At 34.3% G+C, this 22,052-nt stretch overlaps 2 protein-coding genes across 5 annotated transcripts; both read left to right on the forward strand.

Annotated features, from left to right (window-relative positions):
• Window positions 1-7,241: 7,241 nt before the first annotated feature.
• LOC105253433 lies at window positions 7,242-13,737 on the forward strand. Of its 4 annotated transcripts, none has more exons than XM_011261486.3 (6): window positions 7,242-7,832; window positions 7,914-10,255; window positions 10,360-10,482; window positions 11,344-12,907; window positions 13,083-13,254; window positions 13,366-13,737. In XM_011261486.3, the coding sequence occupies exons 1-6, from the start codon at window positions 7,665-7,667 to the stop codon at window positions 13,587-13,589; spliced, it is 4,593 nt and encodes a 1,530-aa protein (XP_011259788.1). In that variant the 5' UTR covers window positions 7,242-7,664; the 3' UTR covers window positions 13,590-13,737. The 4 variants fall into 4 exon arrangements, with proteins under 4 accessions (XP_011259788.1, XP_011259787.1, XP_011259789.1 ...); XM_011261488.3 differs by lacking the exon at window positions 7,242-7,832 and having other exon boundaries at window positions 7,843-8,032; window positions 8,107-10,255; XM_011261485.3 differs by having other exon boundaries at window positions 7,242-10,255.
• Window positions 13,738-16,273: 2,536 nt separating this feature from the next.
• Window positions 16,274-21,923, forward strand: LOC105253435 (protein Skeletor, isoforms B/C). The gene is made up of 12 exons (XM_011261489.3): window positions 16,274-16,799; window positions 17,422-17,641; window positions 17,738-17,846; window positions 18,244-18,482; window positions 18,632-18,912; window positions 18,995-19,131; window positions 19,208-19,343; window positions 19,415-19,613; window positions 19,698-19,798; window positions 19,870-20,124; window positions 21,191-21,298; window positions 21,454-21,923. The coding sequence occupies exons 1-12, from the start codon at window positions 16,721-16,723 to the stop codon at window positions 21,639-21,641; spliced, it is 2,052 nt and encodes a 683-aa protein (XP_011259791.1). The 5' UTR covers window positions 16,274-16,720; the 3' UTR covers window positions 21,642-21,923.
• The last annotated feature ends 129 nt before the right edge of the window (window positions 21,924-22,052 follow it).

A 22,052-nucleotide genomic window follows, 5' to 3' on the forward strand; every position in this document is an offset into this window, starting at 1 on the left:
TACCGCGTCGAAACAAATCAAATTTCTTCGCTCTTATTCCCTCACTCGTTCGTAAGTGACCAATTTGTCTATCGTGCGATATTCTCGACGTTTCGAAGTATCAGCAACGGAATGAGATGTGTGAACGAGATCGGTTTACCTACTAGATTAGAATACATATAGATCTCGATAACATTTCGCAAGAAACGTAAGGTACACACGATGTAGTGTCCCAGAGTATACCACGAAAACTTGGCACTTGGTGTATGTAAATATTGAAGAAATTGCTTAGATCTCAAGGATAGTTCCCATGAATATTTTAGTGACATTTAATATATCATAAGGGGATATCACAATCTACGTATGCGAGTTTAATTTTGATTACTTCTGATCTCTCGTACTCTTATTATTCGATAAAAGGAGATTTGTAGATAATTCATTAAAAAATTTACTAAGGTCTGTCAATTTTAGTTTTTTTTTCTCTCGTGTGTGTAATCTCTTAGAAATTTCTCCTTTTTTTGATCTTTGCTTCCCTAGACAAGTCGTAACAGGGTAAGAAGTATTGGCTTGTATCTCACAACTTTGTCGATTAATAAATATTTACGGGAACAGTCCTGTGTGTTTATCTGTTCGCCGTAAATTCGTTTTGAATCTGACGGTGAAAGCTTGACTCAAGTATATCAAATAAAAAGCAGATTAAGTATAGATAGTTGACGAGTGAAATTTAATGTAGATATACAGATGCAATCAGAATAGAAACATAAGCAGCCGATTTTTCGAAACTTTTTAAATGCAAAATTTGCCCGTGGGATGCTCTGCGATTCTTCACTTTTCTAAGTGATAGATTATAATTCATCAATAGAGCACGCGATCGGTGCCATTTGGGGACTCGAAGAAGCGGAAGTAGCTTAGATTATATACTAATAGATATAATGCGTGTGGAATTTCCGTAGTATTATTCCTATCGTTTATACTTGTAAATGACGAGCCGTTTAGTTGAATAACTAAAGCGAGCGACAATATAAAGTCCCGCTTGTCATTCGCGATTTGTACAGTAAAATGTAACGATCGCTTAATGGAGGTATTCTTATTCATGTATTGGAGCACGAAACTTCGATAATTTGAAACTCTCTTTATCCCAATTTTCCCATCTTCTCTATCTTTGACTTTCCAACTTTTATCACATGAAACTTCTCTCACTTTTATCTTCTTTCGCAATCGTTGCATTAATGATGCGAAAAAAATATATAATGTGACAAAATTAATTTAAAAGGCGCTGTTATCCCGTTTGCTCTTTTATCGCGTCGATAATTAACAGATTTTTTCCTCTCGCACTTTTCAGACATTTTTTATCTTTTCTTCCGAGATTGTTTGAATATTGTTGGATAAAAAATAGATGCAAATATATGACGAGATGTATATGCGTGTGCAGCGCTTGTGTATCATTGAACAGCTTCTTAATCCCTGGATGCACAAATATTCGAAGAAAAGTTTATAAAAGTCAAAAAATAAAAAAAGTGAGCGAGACTCGATCAGATACATTGTTGAGGGATTTTCTTCTTTGAAATATTATTCAGAAGAAGAATTTAATCTCGGAAATGCTTCGAGCTTTCCCCTTCCTTTCCTTTGTGTCCAAGGGTTAAATTGCATTCTCGTTACTGTACTGAATCAAATGGACACGCGATGCGCGCTACACGTGAATTTTTCTACCTCTTACGTTTCGACAACGTCGTTGAGGAACCCACCGCTCGTTTTCTGCAACGAGATTAAACAGAAGACACGAGTCCGCAGGCTCCGATGCGCGATGCATAATTAGCACAGTTTCATATAAAGATTCTTAGAAAAATTATTAATAATTTATACATATATTGGATATCCATCTTCCGCGATACACTCTCGGGAGACGATTAATGAACCTCGATCAATTGGAAAGTCCTCCACATGTATCCTGATCCTTTCTCTGCGTCACTTTATTGCGTTACTATTACTTGCGTCGCGATTTTTACACGATAATCAATTACACAAATCAATTTTATATCATCATTGTAAGGAAATGCACAGATGTTTTTGAAAGAAAAAAAAAGGAAAAAAGAACAAACGGTACAAATACAATTATCTCCCAGTGAAAACAGTTTTGTGAAAGAAAATAATATTTGAATATTTTTCATCAATTTTTTTCCTTTTTTTTTACAATTGATACATGATTTGTAGAGTGTTTCAGTGTATTTCATGAAATGAAAGTCTATAATTAGCATGAAGTGAATGAGTGTAGATTTTGTCCTTTAGAATAACTCGTTATAGTGTTTTTTTTTTTTCGCGAAAAAGAATAGAAGGTTAAATCAGAGATGTAGAGGCTCCGGAAAATCGTATAATCGAGTCTCGAGAGTCAATCATTCAATATTAACGAAGCGGACTGTGAATCGTCTTCATCGATCGACTAGAATATGGTCTCACGATGTTTTAGAATCAGTCCCGATTTGCTGTTACGCTTCGAAAAATAGCATTCGCGAATGTTGTGTAGACTTCAAGCGAAGACGGAATTTCTCCAGTTTCTTACATATTTTACTTTTGTAACTGAGATTTTGCGAAATTAATTTAATCTCGTTTCTTACACTATGAAGCTTCGCTATAAGCGCGAAAAGATTAGAAGAAGAGTAGAATGAAGTGTGGGTAGAAGAAACGGAGAATTTCCGTCGCGGTTGATCTCGGCTGTATTTGTCTTTTAATTGGCAATAAGCAGCGCAAACAGCATCCAGCGAAACATTAGGTGCCTTTAGTATTTCCGATCAACAATGTAATTAATATAAAATAGAAGACAGTGTAAGCCTGAATGAGAAATAGATCGTACCGACTCGTTCTTAATCTAAGAAACAGCAAGTTGCAACCGGCGTCGCAAAGCGATGAAATGATCCCGTAATCAATCTGTACAAAAGTATTGTCATTTTTTTTCTTTTCTTTCTTTTTTTATAATATGTCCTATTGCTATTAATGAGAAAAAAATCGTCTAAAATGCGTAAATTCTTCAAAGAATTGAATGTATGATAGATTAATAGAATGTATGTTCCCGTGCTAGGAAAAATATTTCAACTTCTTGTGATGATTCTTTGGCATTGTATTTATTCTACGAAATTTTATCAAGGAGCCCAATTATAGACCCATATAACATTGGTTAATAATTAAAGGGCTTTGAATTAAGCTTAATCTTAAGCTTTTTAGTAAATTTTAAGTCAAATTTAATAGCAATTTAATTGTTATCGCATTGCGATTCTAATTGATAAAGATTTTAATCGCATTCTATTGCGTTGGGCATTCTATTTGATAGGAAATTAATCTCTATTAAACGATAATTGTCATTAAAGCTGTGTTTTCTAACTATAAAGCGCGCTTTATATTGCTAAAGATAGCTTTAACATTGAAAATTTAAAACGTAAATATCGCGCAGTCTAGTAAATTTCGCTATGCAAAGGTCGATTGCAATTTCGTCAAAGAATATAATAATTCTTAAGAAAATTATAATTATAATTATAAAACTGTCAAAGCGTTCGAGTAATCGAGCTTGTTCGAATGATTGAAAATGTCAACTTCTTTCCATAGACTGTGACTTTCAAACTGACAATGTTCAGCTAAAATATTGATTAAAATCATCTGGAAAAAAGATATACATATAGTGCAAAATATTCTTTTTTCGGGGAATGGTTTATTAATTGAAAAAAAAATTTAATTTAAAGTACCTTTATTCTCTCGGATGTTAAAGATATTTTTAATGGATAAAAATATGTTTCACAAGAAAAATATACATATTATTTCGATTATTATTTTCTTTCCAATTAAAAGTACAATATATTTAAAATATAAATAAATACACTCTCTTTCGGGAAGGGATTTAGATCTCTTTTGTTCATACAATTCATTTTCATCTAATGTTCTTCTTCCACAGATAGCTTCAATTTCGATCTCGTATAAAAATATAATAAAGGAATATAAAGAAAGAAGAACAATTATAACAACCGAATTAAAACGAGTTTCTAAAAATCACTCGTTCTAAGTTCCTGTTTCCCCGTTTGTTGGGAAGATACTATAACTTTGTCACGAAAAATTTTTTTTTTTGCGAAACACCCACACGCCGAGTAAAGTTTACCAAGTTTGCATTTTTTCATATATTCTGACCGCGCTTCGATACGATTTATATCGATGAAAAAGTAAGAGAGAGAGAGAGAGAGAGAAAGATAAAAAGATCCTAAAAACATTCCACGAAATTAACTTTCATCAATCTATCACTCTCGACGCTTTTAATTCTCGATCTAGCCATCATACAACTAATCCGATAAATCAATAAATAAATTATATATATATATATATATATATATATATATATATATATGGAGATAGATCGCTAATTGTATTTCTGCCGACATAGATGCAGAGTACCTTTGTATCGTGAATTTTTGTCTTCTGTCGCGCGAGGCATTTGTAAATGTGATTTTCGTCAAAAGTAGATGAAAGATGTGAGTAAAGTGCTGTGATTGCGAGCTGATTAAGCGCTGATCGAGCGAACTATCGAAGCAATTGGGACCTGCAAAGGTGGCAATTGCTGTGCATCAGCGTTTGGTCATGATGATGATGATGATGATGTGATGATGATGATGATCAACATGATATTCCTTGTAAGTTAGGATACATTCGCGGATACAACGACGGCGATTTCCAACTCCAACGACCTGCGAAAAATTCCGTAAAACTTTTGAAATTGCATTAATTATAAATTAATTATAAATTATTAATTATAAATTATTTCTGTGATTACTAATTTATTCACAACGCAAGGGTGATGTCATCAAATCAAATCTCGAACTGTAAATAGATATAATAGTAATATTTTCCAGTTAAAATTTCGTCCTATACTTTTGGAAAATCTTATATATTTTTCTTCAGAGTCTCTTTAATGGTTGACTATGAAAATATTAGCGAGGCAGAAAGGAACAGGAATTCGTCGCTGCGTATCGCGTACGTGTGTGCATGGAGAGAAAAAGAAACCAGATTGTGATGAGCGATTTTTTACGAGGTCTCGCGGTGGTGTCGATGCAACGCGGATAAGGATCGCGAAAAACAGGTTGGCAAAGAAAGAGATGAGAGAAGATGAGAATCATGCATTTTCGCATCTCTTTCGACAATCTAAAACAAGAGATATAAGAAGATATATCTCGTGAAATGCACAAAATCACCAGAAGACTCGCGGAGGATTCTGTGTACAATCAATTGTCTGATACTTCAATATTTTTAAAAAGTTGAGGAAATTAATATAGGAAATCTAGACTTAATTTTGCCAATTTTAAGTATATATTCTTTTAAGATTTTACAAATAAGTTTAAATTTTCTATTTATCATTATTTTTCGCTAGACGTTTGACGTGTCTTAGTGGAAGAAAATACGATTCTTATCTACAGTGACGCTTGCATGTGTATGACACCGCGTACGACTTCGGCCTATAGCAGTTTTTCATATATTTTACTATATTACGTATTTTGTCAGGGCTAAGAGAGAACACAGCTATATACTAATAAATACAAAAAAAAAAGAAGTATGTACATCTTATACATATATACATAAATAGCGTGTAAGCGTAATAACTTTATGTCACGTGTATACAGCTCCGTATTGACGGAGGATAGGGATTCTTAAATAAGACAGCGTTACGGGATTCTGTCGAGTCGCGTCGATCCCATCGAATCGCGACGGGATCCCGAAAGCTGTGCCTGCCGTGAAAGCCGTTTTGTAATTGCTACGGGCGCGGACGGATTCTTTGAGAAACAAATAAAAGATTTTTAACGACTGCAACGAAGAGTCGCGAGTCTATTATTATATGAAAAATACCCTTTTTTTAAATATTTCTTTTAAGCAATATTGCAATTTATAACATTATACTATTGCCGCAATGTTGCTGCAATGTTTTCTGATGTATGGGTATTATATAAATTGTTACGCACTTGTATCAAACAATAATTGTTACACTTGTATCAAACAATAATTGTTGCACTTGTATCAAACAAAATAAGCTCCTGGAAAAAGTTCGTGGAAAAAAATCTATATATAGACTATAAAAAATTTTTGATTGAATAAGGGGTCTATTACGAAACAGTTGCGAATTAAATGATTGAACATTATATCAAAAAGATTGAATTTAATTTATTCAAATTGTTTAAGAACGAGAGAGCACTTTCAGTCGCTGAATTTAATGTTAAAATTGATCAATTTAAAATTTACACATATAAATTTTTGCATACATATATTTATAGTTTTCCGTCATAAATGGATACTCCATTTTGTCTTTTAAACTCTTTCAAATATAAATTCTTTTAAGTATCAAAATACTTTATTTTAACTAAAGGGGAAATAAATATGAACAAATATATCGCAACAAATATATATGAAATTAAATAGCTCAAACTCTGAATTTTATTGTGAATTGTGATTTGTTTACAAAAATTATATTTGTATTGAGAAACAGAGAGGTATTATATATACACATTTATGTGCGTAAATTTTTGCAAAAATTCAAACATTTTTTAATTTTATATATTTGCTATTATTTTTTTATTTTTTTTTATTTATTTTTTTATATATTATTTATTGATATATTATTTTTTGATATATTATTTTTTTGATATATTATTTTTTTGATGTATTATTTATTTGATATATTATTTTTTCTCAATTTTAATATTATCAGCTAACTTTAATCACTTATAATTCAAAAACTATTATAATCCCATTTATATATTAAGATTTTTAATTTTACTTGTAGAATACATTGAATGTAGTTCAATGATTCTCCCTACCCTAACAGCACACATGTCCGAAAGATGTCCAAAGGATATCCATAGGATATCGAGATATCCTATGGATATCCTTTGGACATCTTTCGGACATGTGTGCTGTTAGGGTACTTTAATTATTTTTAAAAGACATGCAGAATTTTTGAAAAATTAATTTAAAATATGAAACATATAGAAAAAAAAATTTACAAATTATATCGATTAATTTATTTATTTATATAATTATTTAAAACCCATTTTCTGTTAGTTCCCGCCAAAACTGTGACGTAATACGTGACCGCCATCGTCGCGCATGCGCAAAAATAAGCGCCCATCTATTGGCTGCGTTCCGATATAAACTGCCAGTGCAAAAAATCTATAGCATACGTGACGTAAACTATAGATTTTCAGTAATGGCAGTAAATATAGGAACACAGCCATTCAGGAGCGTTGGTGCGCGTCTATTATCGATGACGGAAGCTCGTAGGTTATAAACCACAAATACGCGTCGTTTGAAACTGACGCGTCTACATCCACTTCGAAAGGTTCTAGTGTGTTCCTTTATCAATATCTACGGTATCATATCGATATCTGTGTTTCTCGATGACAATTTACAGCCACAATCGCTGTTGATGATTGAAATCGAGCTCGATAGCTTGTTTGTTTACATCTGCTGCCACGGCTTCTCTCTTCTCTTCGGCCAGCCCAGTCCCCCGCCCTTCCATCAGCGTTGAAAAGCGCGATATATAAATATGCCTGGCCTCTCTTCGATCGTCGAGAATGCACCCGGTGACCCAATTGAAAGCGCTCGAGTGAAGCTCGTCTCGCGGCGGCCGAGGATGTAAGAGAGGAGAGGATGCGCGAGCCAGTAGCATGGAATACGATTCTGAATCAAGCTACGAGGGCGGTTGCTCGAGGGACCTCGCAGTCATCGGCGACGACGAGCGGAAGCGTCTGACGGAAGCGCGCGAGAAATGCGGCTCTCCACCGGAACCGGTGAAGCTCGGGGCGAATCTAGCCAAGAAGAGACTCTCCGCGCAGGTAATGGAATATTATCGCAAATACTCCCGTGACGCGAATCTGGATCAGTATTTCTCGCTACCCGTGTCGAATACTCCGCAGGAGGCTGTTAACTACTACTGCAGCGTGTACGAACTGAGCGCACAGGTGGGCCCGAATAGGCAGGACTGTATCGGAGAGGAGTATAATCTAAGGTCTTATGTCCCGAGAGAGAGACGTAGGTGGGTAAGGCCTCCGCTGATCGGACAGTCCTCTAATACGGATGTTTCATCCAGGTACGTTGAAACCTTGACAGATCTTGGAACGTCGTCGCCAGATTTCAAGCACAATCTCACGCCGGAAACGATACACGAGGAGAAGAATGAGAGCCAAGAGAAGTTCCCGGAGGTGAACGATAGAAAGATATCTTCCCCGACCTCCAGCGTGGCGTCTCACAAACCGCTGGAGTGGGACAGCGGCGCCGATGTCGGTTACTTCAATTCGCTCGCTCATAACAAGCGAGACGACAAGAGATTAAGCACCATAGAACGTATGGCACTGGCGCGAGGATGCTCGGCCGCTTTACGGCTAGATCCGGAAGGTACCACCGAATCCGGGATGCAATCGGGGAAGAATACGGGGGCTCATGGCGGTTCGAAGTCGTCGACCGTGCCTGACGCAAATTCAACGCCGTTGGTAGCGAATGTCTCGGGTTCGGAGAGCGAAATAGAGATCACACCTATTGTCAAGAACCATTTGCCCGGCATTATCACGGGAGATGATATAAAATCGCAGGAGAAATGCGTCGCGAATGACGCTGTAGAATCGAAAACTACGTTAAGGTCTACAAAAAGGGAAGTACACAATTTAGATACCCCTACGTCGTCGTTCAAGACGCCACTGGTGAAATATCCGACGATGGAGAGAAGAATCGTAAATTCGAAACGCAAAGAAGTTACACGTCCGTCGAGTTCACCGTTGCAGAAAAGCATGTCGATGAACGTGATACCCGCGTCGTCGTCAAAATCCTCTTTGAAGAGAAGTCAGAGCGAACTAAACTTGCACGCTAAGGAAAGAAAATCTGTGCTGCCTCTAATCTTTAATTCTACGTCCTCCATCGCTACCATAGTGAATAAACCTGCCACTTGTGATAAAGTAATACAGACAAGTCCAGACGTATGCTCTCAGGAATCCGTTGCCATTCAAGTTTCAGATCTCGACGAAAGCAAACCATCGTTGTTAGAGAAAGATCCTAATTTACAAGCGATACATTCTATTTTGAAAAAGTCCAATGGTACGTATAAGATTAAAAATACAAAGAAATGCGAAAACGCTTCGCGTCCCACGGATGAGGTCGATACAAACGCCAAGGACGTTCAAAGACATCGGAGTAGCTCGGAAATTTCGCAGAACGCGTCGACCTCGATAACACCGCAGCCCGATGAGGCGGAGAACGTATCCGGGAGAGCCAACAGTTTCGAATACTTTCCAGGGCACACTTATGCAAATGTTCCAAACGGTAGGGATAGCCACGTGTCCTCGGATACCGGTAGATCGAATTCGACTTTGCCAAACAGCAGTTCCAGCGTTAACGACAAGCTATGGGGAGATTCGGATAGCTTGGTCCGGGACTTGGAGAGAAGCGTCAACATCCTCAAGAGCCTCGTCGATGCCAACAAATGCGATAAGCAAGTTAAGAAAAGACTGATACAGCACGTGATCAAGCGGCTCGTCACCGCAAAATACACGGACGATAAAATTGAGCATAATTTGGAGGACAACGTTCCCTGGAATCCGGATGATGCGAGGAATAAGGTTTACCGATCCGAGTTGCTTCAGGCTTTGACGAACAAGCATAGCACCACCGAGTCCTCGGATGAGTGGAACTTGCAGAAGAAGGATATATCGATGCAGAAATCTGTAGGAACCACCAGCGATGTTATAAAGGAAGTCGCTTTGGGAAGTAGTAATAGCGACAAGTTCGACCGACATACAGATAGAACGGAGATGGATGGTAGGAAAGCGCGTCTAGGACTGAGAACCGATGACTGTCAACGCAGCAGCAACACGCCAACAGATCCCGATAAGAGCGAGAGTTCCGAATGCTTCGTACCTCAGCGCAATCATAAAAATGCTAAAGTCAATGACATATTTTGCTTCAAGGAGAACTGTAAACTGCCGCATCGGGAGTCGACCACGACCAACAGTATACTCCCGGATCACAATAGAATCTTATTAGACGCCGTCGTCAACAATAGAAGGAACTCACTCGAATCTAATAATAATACGGATAATAATACCGACTGGAGATTGCCGACTACCTCGTCGGAGAGACACTTTGAATTGAAGAAGTGCAGCATGTCCGAGTCCGGTGATTCTAAACTCGTTAATTACGCTGAAATGGAGAAGAGAAATCAACTGATTTGGATTACGAATGAGATCAGCCACCTCTGTAACTTGAAAAAGTATGTTTCGTATTTTAATAATCTCTTTGTCAAATGTTAGACGAGTCTTTCTCTTTTTTTTACAAAATAGAATATTTATATCATTATATTTTCTTTGTCAATAGATTGCTAGAACAGCCCAGACGATTGGAGAGACCGAAATCCTCGCCAAGGAAACCTAAATTGGCGAATCTCAAATCGAAGCAAACGGCGATAATCAGACGAGAACATGTGGACACCGTACACGGGTAAAGCGACATATTTATACTCTATAATACAGGGTGTTCCATTTTAATCGATCACCCCGAATAACTTTTTTAATTTAATTGTAGAAAAAAATGTTTCAGATAAAAGTTGTATGGTTTGAAGGGGAATATAAGATGGTGTCATTACTTTGACATTGAAGAGTCACCTGAAGATCACGTGAAGGTCACATCCAACTTGAAATCATTTCTTAATTTTACATAAACCGTAAAATATTTAGTAAAATATTTATTTTTCGATTATCTTACCTTAATACTTTTATGTACAAAATAATGAGAGGAATCAATTGGTGTAAAGGAAAAAACAATTGTTTTAAAAAAAAAATATGGAATTATTAAATGCAAATTACATATTTTTTCTTCGAAACAATTATGTGTTTTCTTTACACCAATGGATTCCTCTCATTATTTTGTACATAAAAGTATTGAGGTAGGATAATCGAAAAATGAATATTTTACAAGATATTTTACGATTTATGTAAAATTAAGAAACGATTTCAAGCCTCATAACTCGGAAAGTACTTAATGAAAACTAACTTAATTATAGTGTTTTGGAAAGCTCTCGAGATGAGCTATAAGAATATGCAAAAGCATATAGGGTGTCCCATTTAAAAAGTTGGATGTGACCTTCACGTGACCTTCAGGTGACTCTTCAATGTCAAAGTAATGACACCATCTTATGTCCCCCTTCAAGCCATATAACTTTTGTCTGAAACATTTTTTTCTACAATCAAAATTAAAAGAGTTATTCGGAGTGATCGATTAAAATGGGACATTCTATATAAATACGGAATGTAAATACGAAATGTATCATAATTTTACTCTATTTTAATCTTATGCTTTTAGAAGTATATCCGATCTACGGGAGGATTCCATGAACGAACCGTGGTCGTCTCATTGCAACTTGGCGACGCGCGAAGCTGCGAGTGATAACATAATTCAGAGGATCATGAAACGTAACAGTTGCACGCAAACGGCGACGAATTTAGCCAGTGCCCATTCGAAGACCGGAGGCGAGATTGTGTCCGCGTCCAAAACGCAGAGATCCATGACAAAGCGCGTAGCTGTCGGTGTACAAACGTTACTTCGCGAAATGTCTTCGACACCGATCGAATCATCGATCGAATTAGACGCGAGGTACATGAACTCTCAGAAGCCATGTTATCAGAATGGCGCAAAATGCAGAGACCAATCGTGCCAAACACACAATACCGGCCGTACGTGCACGCGGTGCAATCAGAATTCGGATTCCGATGCAGCCTCCATCAGATCGCGTAAAGGAGACGCGCCGATCGTCTCGCATCAGACGCAGACGAATTACGCGAGCGACGACGCCGCGGAATCCAAGTGTCATCGCGCATCGCAAAGTCATCCAACTGTCATCCAACAGAAACAGAAAGAGGCTAAGAATCAAATCAACGCGTCCAAGTCGAAATGTAGTTGCACTCGTAGTGGCACTTGTTCGTCCATTAATGATAATAAGTGTGTTTCGAGCACGATTGAAGCCAAACGAACTGCCGAAAAACGATCACTATTTACATGTGCATTGTGCTCCGAACAGAAGCCCGTCGCGGATGTCAGTAATGTTTGTGGGGTATGTCAAAGGAATCTCTCCTGCACGCATGAAAATATCTCGGAATCAAATAGCCAAACGTCGAGGACCCACATGAATGCGTGCGAATGCGATGTCAATGTTCCTATGAAGGATGCAGATAGGAAAATCATCGGCAAATCCCGACAAAACTGTAACGTAGAGAACCAGAAGAAATGTGACTTGAATCATGACGAACAAAATGACACTGGAAGGATTTGCGATTGTGTCAACGATCGCGTTACACGTCGAAATCGGGAAATCACAATGGCAGGATCATTGTGTGAATATTGTCACTCGAATGGTAAAATGGACAATAATGGTTTGTACCATTTCGAGTGCCGTTTAGCAGAGCATCAAATGCGAAAGCAAATCTATTCCGATAGTTTGCAAGACGCTGGCATAGTTCAACAACGTAAAGTACAAAATAGCGTATTAAAATGCAATTGTAACGAGGCTTGCTCCTGTAATAATAATCAAGCGATCAAAGATACCGTCAAAACGTACAAAAATTACGCATCGAAACCAAATATCGCAGATAATGCCGGTATTAATAAAACGGAAGGAAATTCCCAACATTGTCGCGCGTGTGGTACCGCGTATCAAAATATCAGAAAATGTGGCTGCCATCAAATGTATCCCAAAGCTGTTGCGTACGAGGTGTCGTTTACAAAGGAGAACACGTTGAAAAATGAAACCTCGGATATCATTCCAATAATGCCAAAAGTTTCCAAGCATCCTTCGAGCGCAGCAAAATTTGATGCCTGTGCTTGTGATATGAAAAGGAATAACAAGAATACTCATCAAAGTACATTGCAGGTAAGAAATTTGATGAAATTTAGTAGACGAGAAACTCAATTTCTAAACTCGTCGCTTGAATGAAATAATTTTTCTATTTATAATGTTCAATAGAATATCCCGAAAAATTATTGTTTGATTTCGAAGATGAAATATCATAGATTTTTCGGATTCCTGACAGTCAAACCAATTTCAGGATTATTTATCTAGAAACAATCCCGAGTTTGTGGGCAATGCGGAAACACGCCGACAATATTTATTGGAAATATGCCAATTGCGGGAATTGAGAAAGGAGAAGAGGATACAATTATTGGCAATGGCTAGTACATCTACTATCAATAAATCCACACCGATACGAAAGCCAACAGGTAACTATATTATACATTTCTAAAATTAATAATTTACATTTACAGCCAAATTAATTTGGAAATTATAGCATAACATATATTTCACAATTTTTTCTTTTTATCGTATGTTAGTTTCCGCACAACGAAAAATTACTGACGAGGAGATGAAGGAGCGGTTACGCAAACGGTATCTCCGATTGAATGAAGTGCGATTCAAACGACAACAGCAGGAACGACAAGAAGAGGCACGCCGAAATAAACTTATGGCAAAAATTTTTTGCAAGAGATTGCAGCAAAAAGTTTTGAGAGGCCAAGTAGATTTGTCTCAAAGTGTCAGCGTTATATCGAATTTGTAAAATTCTTAGGAGTTACTTATGTAGAGTGCCTTTTCACTTTCATAAATATATAAACAGAGCTATCTTGGAGACTTTTATTGAAATTTTTATTATTCTGTACATAATTCTTGCATACATGAAATTGACACTTTATCTATTTAAAATTCAATTAAATAAAATAGCATATTTTGCAGTACATATATTCATTATATTACTTTAAGTTATAACGAATGCTTTGTTTTACTCTTATTAATTATTGTTAGTTTAATAACATTTTATATCTAAACAATTTTATCAAAACTATTACATTCTATAAAAATGAGTTATATCTTGTGCATCTAAATAATTAAAAAATAAGTGAATTTTAATAAAGTCTCAGAGATAGTTCTTAATATTATATGTACTTATCTCAATTTTTTTATGAACACCTATTTTTAAATAGGAAAATTTTAAAATATTCAATTGAAAAATTAAAAACATGCATTTTATACATTAATTATATTACCTCAAGCCATTATGTTAAAATTACAATATTGCGTGTTTTCTTCAGTAAAGTTATATGTTAGAGAAGAGTGTTCTAAAATTTAAATGATCTATTTATAATTATGGAATATATATCACAAAGATCAAATCTGATCTTTTATTTGACGTGTTAAAACTACATATGCATAATTTTATCATTAATTAATTTATCTTTAAGAACACAACATGACTAAATAGTACAAAAAATTATCGAATCTTTTTATGTTTTAGATGCTTTATATATTATAGATACAAGAAACATATTCATTAGAGAAATGATCTGAAATATTATCTCTCTTTTATTTTTTAATACAAAAATATTGATAGGACTGAAACATAAATAATATTAATAGTAATAACTCATGTTTATACGATACATATAGTTTAACAAAATCTTTACATAGTGAAACATATCATTCATATAAATATATATATATAATTGATCAAAAAATGGATGCTTTAAAATAAGAATAGTTGTTGCGTAGTACCTGAATCTTGTAGTATATCATAACACTTTTTTATTACATATGAAATAAAACTTTTAAAAATGAATTCTTAGAAAGTACATGTATTTTCCAGAGGACACATTATTAATAATTTAAGTGTTATTTCTTTTCTTTTATGACTACTATCTGTCACTTTCATGAGCTGTAATAATTTTTATGCTACAGATTTCATTAATAGTTCTATCATCATATAATATGATCCTGTGTGTGAAAATCTTCTGTTTTTTTAATTTAAATTAATTTTTTTCTTTCTTTTTAATCTAATCATCCGTAATATATTTGTAATATATGTTTTCTGAAAGATAATTAATTCTATTTGTACAAAGAATGTGAGTATTATCTCGGTATTCATCAATACATGTAATATCGATATTTTACTCAATGATTGGAATATTTTTATCTGATCTTTCTCGATTATTCAGAATATTTGCGATATGGTAATCGCAGCAAGTGAGAAAATAAGTTTCAGAATAACGTTTTCATTATAACGCAATCGAAAATATATCGTAGACGAAACGGTGAACTTACATTTTTATCACATAATTCTTGATGGCTTTTGTAGTCACGTATATCAGTTTGATCAATCCGTCTTTCGTTGTTTCGAATATCGACAATATCATAATTATCAATCAGGTAACGCGATGCAATGTCTTATATGCGAGAACTGACAACCGAAATATTATGCTCGACGCTAATCGATCAAACGGTCATACATACGCAAAAAAAGAAGACATATACATACATTCAAACGTTGAAATAAATTTGAACAATTTAATCGGAATTTATTTTTCTTACAAATAGAATTTATTTTATATTTGTAAGATTTCGAGATATTACATTAATGTATCTAGAAAAAAAAGAATTTGAAAAATTAAAACTGCACACATCAATGCAAAACATCTATTTTTATATCTTTTCCAATATTTAAAAAATAATCTATTGTCGACTTTTCTTTTAACTACTATTTTATCTTTGTTAAATATTTTTTTGCTTGTATTTCTTCGAAATCGCGAGTAAACATTTTCATTCTAGATGCGAAAAGTGTAACGCAACGCAGCTAATTGGGACAGAACTTTCTATTTTTCCGACCATTTCAAGATGGAATACTTCTCACTTTGGAAAACAAGAGAAATTGGCAAAAATTTCGAAAAACTGCAAGGACTTTGAATCTCAAGAAAAGAAAATGCTCTCGAAATTTTATAATTAAATTGTACTTTAGTATTTAACAACAAATAAATATGAATAAATATTATATAATTATATATGTACATATTTATACGCGATTATATGAACAATTTTTTCTCGAACAAATTAATCTTCTCTCTAAATTAATCTGATTATTAACAAAATATTGTAACAATTGCAAAGAATATTATACAGAATAATTTTCGAGTCTGATGGCACGTTTTGTAGTTGATTATGAATCTCGGATGTCAAAACGTGATACTGTAATTTACGAAATATCAACATAATCGTACTAATTATATCTATTTCATATCTATTAAATTTTCTTAATAGGAGACATAAAGTATGGTGGAACAATGGGATATAAAATATCGTGGGAAATCCTGAAAATATGACTAATCCAAGTTTCATCGGAAGGATATCTTTCTGATCTATCCTCGCCATTGCTCGAACTGGATTCCAGGAAGACGACAATGACCGCGACCGTTTGGAGCAGATTTGTTTTAACGTCGATTGGTCCCCGGTGTTCCCAAGCAAGCGCATACTTTCTCTCGGAGAATGTACAATCGCTCGTAGTTTGCGTGGAACCACGTTCCGTGAAGGCCGATTCGGTTTTCTAGTCGCGTTTCCGCTACGAGAGACGACAACGTGTCAGAGGAATATACTTTTCTCGGTGAATTCACCGTGATATACAGAATCCAAGGCATCACCGTTATTCGCGATCGCCAACCGTTAACCGTGACACCATATCGGATACTCGTTCATGTATCATTGACTTTGCTCGGAATCGTCTGATTATGAGCATTGAACAAGAGCTACGAGTTGCACATAATTCGCCGATCATTCATCCGTTCCGTCAGTTTATGATCTCTCGGTTTCTTAGTCATCTTTCGATAAAAGTCAGTGACATGTTTTCGCGCATTTGAGAGCAAGGGAAAGATGAAGCGATGGCGAATGAAAACGAAAAGAACGGAGAGTGCTCTCGTGACGCTTCTAGGATGTTTGCTATTTTCTTACGGTAATTATCGATCTTATATCGTGTACGAAAATAAGAATTTGCGAAATGATTTGAGAGAGAATTTGTGAAAAAATCAAATAAAAAATGACTAAGCGCCAAAGACATTGCTCCATCCAGCATCGATATCTCCCTGAAAAACATCATTCACACATTTAATTCGACATCAATATTTTCCAAAAAACGAGCTTTCTTATGCAAATTATAGAAATCTAGAGAATAGCATTTGAATTATTCAGAGGCAATTTATTTGAAAACTATGTCAGAGTTTTTTCGAGCGAATAGATTACATTAAATACATTTGAAAATATATATAGATAAATTATTAAGATAAATACAATTATAGTACATTTTTTTTCAAATTTTATTTTGTTAAAATATATAAACTAAACATGTTATTGAGTTTCATAGTTTTACAATTTATATTAAAGAATTTGAATTAATTTATATATATATATATATATATATTTTTTTTTTTTTCATTTTATATATATATATATATTTATTTATTTTTATATATATTTTCTTTTAACAAATGCTGTCAATCTCTTAAATGTCCATATCTTAGACTATCATATTTAACAAGTATTTTTATTAAGTCTAATAAATATTACAATGTCGACAGCTTATGCACAAGAAAATAATGAAGAATATAAGGGAAAATATTTGGGAAAATTAAATCCGTATCATCATCAAGTTTCTGGTGATGTTTGGGCTGTGGATCAGTATACCTTATTGTTGACGTCCTTTAATTATGATGGTAATGGAGCCGACACGTTTTTCTGGGCAGGAGCATCGAATAGACCAGGCCCGCAAGGATTTATAGTCCCCGATGAGTGGGGCAAGTAAGCTGTATTTTTTAAATATTAAAAGGAAATCTCGAAATTAAATTCAATTACAAATCACTCAGTGCTAAATCTTAATAATTGCTTATTTTTCAGGACAAATATATTGGATCGGTATTTCAATCGGGATTTTACACTCGTTCTTCCGGATAATAAAAAAATAACGGATATCAAATGGTTTGCAGTGTACGATTTACAAAGTCAAGTAGGTATAAATTTTAAGAGCAATATTATGAACGTATTATGATTTCATGCTATTATTATTTCACATTTAGCACTAATATCTATTGTAAAAGCAATAATAAAATTAGATACATTTATAAATAGCGAAAATTAGATACATTTATAAAATATAAATTATTTTAAATACAAAATATTCAAAGTATCTAATAAATTACTTGTTCTATTCTTGCCTACACATTTAGATGCTGTATTATTTTGATAACATTTTTAATTAAATGATGAATATTACCACATTATCATAATATAGTTATTATCGTTTATTATCGGATATAATTAATATCGTTTCAAAATGTTTGTGCTAGGAGACATTAAAGTCTAGTATCGGTTTAGTTGTCTAAAACAATTTTTTCCAACTTTAGAATACCTTCGGTGATGTGTACGTACCCGAAGAATTTGATCCACCCGCGCCTCAAAAGATATCACAGCTGTCGAAAAGATCTCACAATGTCTCATCAGAACCCATTGTGATTTTGGATTCAAAAACTATCAGCATACCACAATTCTTCTACGATGGGCAAGGTGTAGATACGTATTTCTGGGTCGGTCTTGGTCCGCAACCATCTAGCAAGGGCCACAAAGTACCCGATGAATACGGATAGTAAGAGAGAAATAATAGAGAATATTATAATTTCTAAAAATCTACTAAAATACACATATTTTTTGCGCAAACATTTGATAATTGATAATTATTGTATTCAAAGCGCGTATCTTAAAATGTAGAAAGAACACTTTTTTTCTACTTTTTAGCATGGATTCTCTTAGAGCATACAATAACGAAGACATCATATTAGAATTGCCAGGCGATATGACGGTTTTTAACATAGATTGGCTGAGTATTTTTGACGTAAAAACTAAATCGAATTATGGTTCCGTTATTATACCCGATGGACTCAATGTACCGCCGTCGTTGATAAAAATTATCAAGCAAACGCAATCTCTTCCGAATTGCGTTCAGCTACATAAGCGATATCAAGTTGCCTGGGAAATCTTTGGTCCGCAGATTACCATCCAATTGGTAGGTCAAGTCGGTACGTATATTAACGTAAATTATAGATAGATGTATTAATTATTATATGTGAGAATAAATTTTAATTATTTTCACGTTTTCAGCCGAAGATGAGTACATGGCTTTTGGGTTGTCCGGTTCGGAGAACTCGAGTCAAATGGAAGGTGCAGACGTAGCCATCGCGTATATGGACGATACCCGTGGATATGCTACGGATTACAATATTACAGCAAAGGCGCCAGTGCGTAAAGTTGTTTAATGTGAAAAAAAGCAAGAAAAAAAAGCGATAGACGATATAAGTATCTGAATGATTTCAGTGTGGAAAAGTTCTCGGTCAATACAAAGGCGTTTGCAGAGACGAGCTTTTTGGCGGTTTGGACAACAATCAGCTCTACACCGCGGTAAGAGAGAATGGTATCAATATCATCACGTATAGGCGTACACTTATTTCATGTGAGTTATACGGCAGCTAACACATTTCTCACATACAAACATATTGTATATATATAATTTTATTTTTATAGCCGATTCCGGAGACAAAGAATTCCCCATAGATAAACCAGTATATGTGATTTGGGCTTTGGGCAGACTCGATAAAATTAATAATGAACCGAGCTTTCACGATTTGTATCCAAGAGGCGACGTTTTACTCGAATTAAATCGTAAAGAAGCAGAGAATACCTGCATCGATTTTACAGAAATCAGCAATAAACTCTCTCAGAAGTACGAAGAATTTAAAACGTTTCTTTATTTTATAATCGAATTGCGATTTTTTTATTTTAATCACGTTTCTTATTCTCTTTTTAGAGAACCTTGGCAGAAAACAGAAATAATCGACAGAAGCGTCCGAACTTTTCGAGCAACTATTGGACCCTCCGGAGGAAAAAAAGGATATCAAGGAATCACGGGTATAAATTTTCTGATCCTTTTAGACTCGTTGTTTTACAATACATTAAATTAATAAAGTTTTTATTTACAGGAAAACCATCGGTAGGTCTTGCCTGGTACATCGAAGGTGCGCTGATACCTGAGTTGTACTTACGACGCGGATTAACGTACAGCTTTCGCGTTTATGGCGGAAATAATCCGCACAGTGCAAACCTGTATCATCCTTTAATAATAACCGATGATCCTCACGGAGGATACGATACGCTCAGCGATCTTGCGCAAAGCAAGATTAGAGTGTTAGCTGGAGTTGAGTTTACTAGAAGAGGCCGACCGCGACCAACCGCGGGTTGGTAGATTTATTCACTCTCCCTCTTATACCTCAGTAAACACTATTTGTTATATAAATATAATGTAGAAATAACAAATAAGGCAAGTTATATATATGATATAATACTGTAATATATTATACGTATTATATTACAGTATTACAACAATGTAACAGAATATTATTGCAGTATAATATTGTTATATGTGTATTTCTTTGCTTGACGCTATGCGGTGAAATCAAAATTAATTGATTTATATTCTCTCAATTTTTCACTATAAAATAGATATAAAATTTAGAAGGGACGGATACTAAAATAAGATCCAAAATATATCATTTTTTTTTGTCAGTTTAATTTCTAATGCAATCCCAGTAATTCAGAATATTAACAGATTATTGAAAATTGGGTGAATAAATTGGAAATAGTTTATTTAGTGTTTATTTGAAATGAAAAATCAAAATTTCTATAGAAATTAAATTCCGAATTTTATAAATTAAATATATATAATTTATTTTATTTATTTAATTATCAACTTTATTATATGACAAATATTCTGTTTCTTACGGAAGGCCAGTCGGAAGTCAACATGCAATGCGCGCGAATACCTCTAATACTGGCACTTATTTGGCCAGCGAGCGACTTTTTCAAGGATCCTCCATGGCAATCATCATTGCATCCATCGAGCAAAATATCAACATCGCTCTGAATTTCACTGTGTTAAAAAATAGCATTAGGTGTGAAATCCGGATAGCTCAGTGGTCTAAAGCAATTGCCCGGAAAGCGAAAGGCTCGGGTTTAATTCCCGATCCATTTACTTGCACCTCACATATTTTTCTCGTCTACATATCGTTGCCACGGTAGGATTCTGTCGCTCGTTGACCACATTTAAAATGTAATAACATATGGTATATGTTATATTATGATACATTTAAAAATGGAAAATTACAATTTATTAATGACTTATTAATAATACTTTTATATAATACTTATAACTTTTTTTATAGCTTTTTATAATATGAATATAACAGTGTTTATTGGGGTGTTTATGTAAATTATATATTTATTACGAATTTGATTATTTTTCAGTTGGACCACTTTGTTTAAGTAAGCATAACGGTCGAGACAGAAGACTGGATGATTCTTTTCCATCATTTAAAAAATTCAATAGAACTCTCATGCAAATCTGCGAGCCAGGTAAAGACTGTTTCTCGACTGTTTCCGATTTATCGAACGTAATTTCAAACTTTTATCTCACGTCACACAAATTTAAACTGATTAAACTTTCGAAATACTCGTGTTTTTATTACCATAAAGATGAATCTTAGTTATAAAAATGATTATATTCATAGGAGACGGTGGCATTTTAACAGTGAGTCCGAATTCATCATGGCCCGACTTGGTTTATTACAATTCGTTTACTCATCCAAACATGGGATGGAAGATTCACGTAATCGATTCTTACACAAGAAATAGTGCGACTGCACATAAGTTATCATTACTCATCACAATTACGATTATGTTTTCTCATCTATTATAAAGTTAAATATAATATGTGGAAGATATGTCAAAAATTTTTTTCAATTTACAAAAGATACATGGAATCAAAATTCGCCAGTTGTTACAACAATTTATATCAAATTAGCACGTGCATCGTGATGGTACAATTTAAAGATGATAAAAATCACCTGTATCACATATATTATTTTTCTTGAATTATATTAAGTAATTAATGGTTCCTACAATAAGTTGCGTTCGTTATAAAAATTTGTGTAATTATAACTATAATTATTATGATTGCAAAATTAGAAGTAACACTAAAATGGAACATTAATTGCATGTATTTATATATATGTATATCAAAATCAGATTTTCTTTATATATACATACATATATATATACATATATATATATATATATATATATATATATATGTATGTATGTATATATT

This window comes from Camponotus floridanus, unplaced genomic scaffold (assembly GCF_003227725.1).
Source record: "Camponotus floridanus strain SB8 unplaced genomic scaffold, Cflo_v7.5 scaffold38, whole genome shotgun sequence".
In the NCBI taxonomy this organism is placed as follows: Eukaryota; Metazoa; Arthropoda; class Insecta; order Hymenoptera; family Formicidae; genus Camponotus; species Camponotus floridanus.

What these genes read in the sequence shown, in the direction of transcription:
- LOC105253433 (XM_011261485.3), top strand. Translation starts at nt 7,665, where the DNA reads ATGGAATACGATTCTGAATCAAGCTACGAGGGCGGTTGCTCGAGGGAC. An exon ending in CATGTGGACACCGTACACGG is followed by an intron (nt 10,483 to 11,343) that starts GTAAAGCGACAT and finishes TTATGCTTTTAG; the next exon opens with AAGTATATCCGATCTACGGG. An exon ending in ACCGATACGAAAGCCAACAG is followed by an intron (nt 13,255 to 13,365) that starts GTAACTATATTA and finishes ATCGTATGTTAG; the next exon opens with TTTCCGCACAACGAAAAATT.
- LOC105253435 (XM_011261489.3), top strand. Translation starts at nt 16,721, where the DNA reads ATGAAGCGATGGCGAATGAAAACGAAAAGAACGGAGAGTGCTCTCGTG. An exon ending in AGCAATAAACTCTCTCAGAA is followed by an intron (nt 19,614 to 19,697) that starts GTACGAAGAATT and finishes TTCTCTTTTTAG; the next exon opens with AGAACCTTGGCAGAAAACAG. An exon ending in CATGCAAATCTGCGAGCCAG is followed by an intron (nt 21,299 to 21,453) that starts GTAAAGACTGTT and finishes TTATATTCATAG; the next exon opens with GAGACGGTGGCATTTTAACA.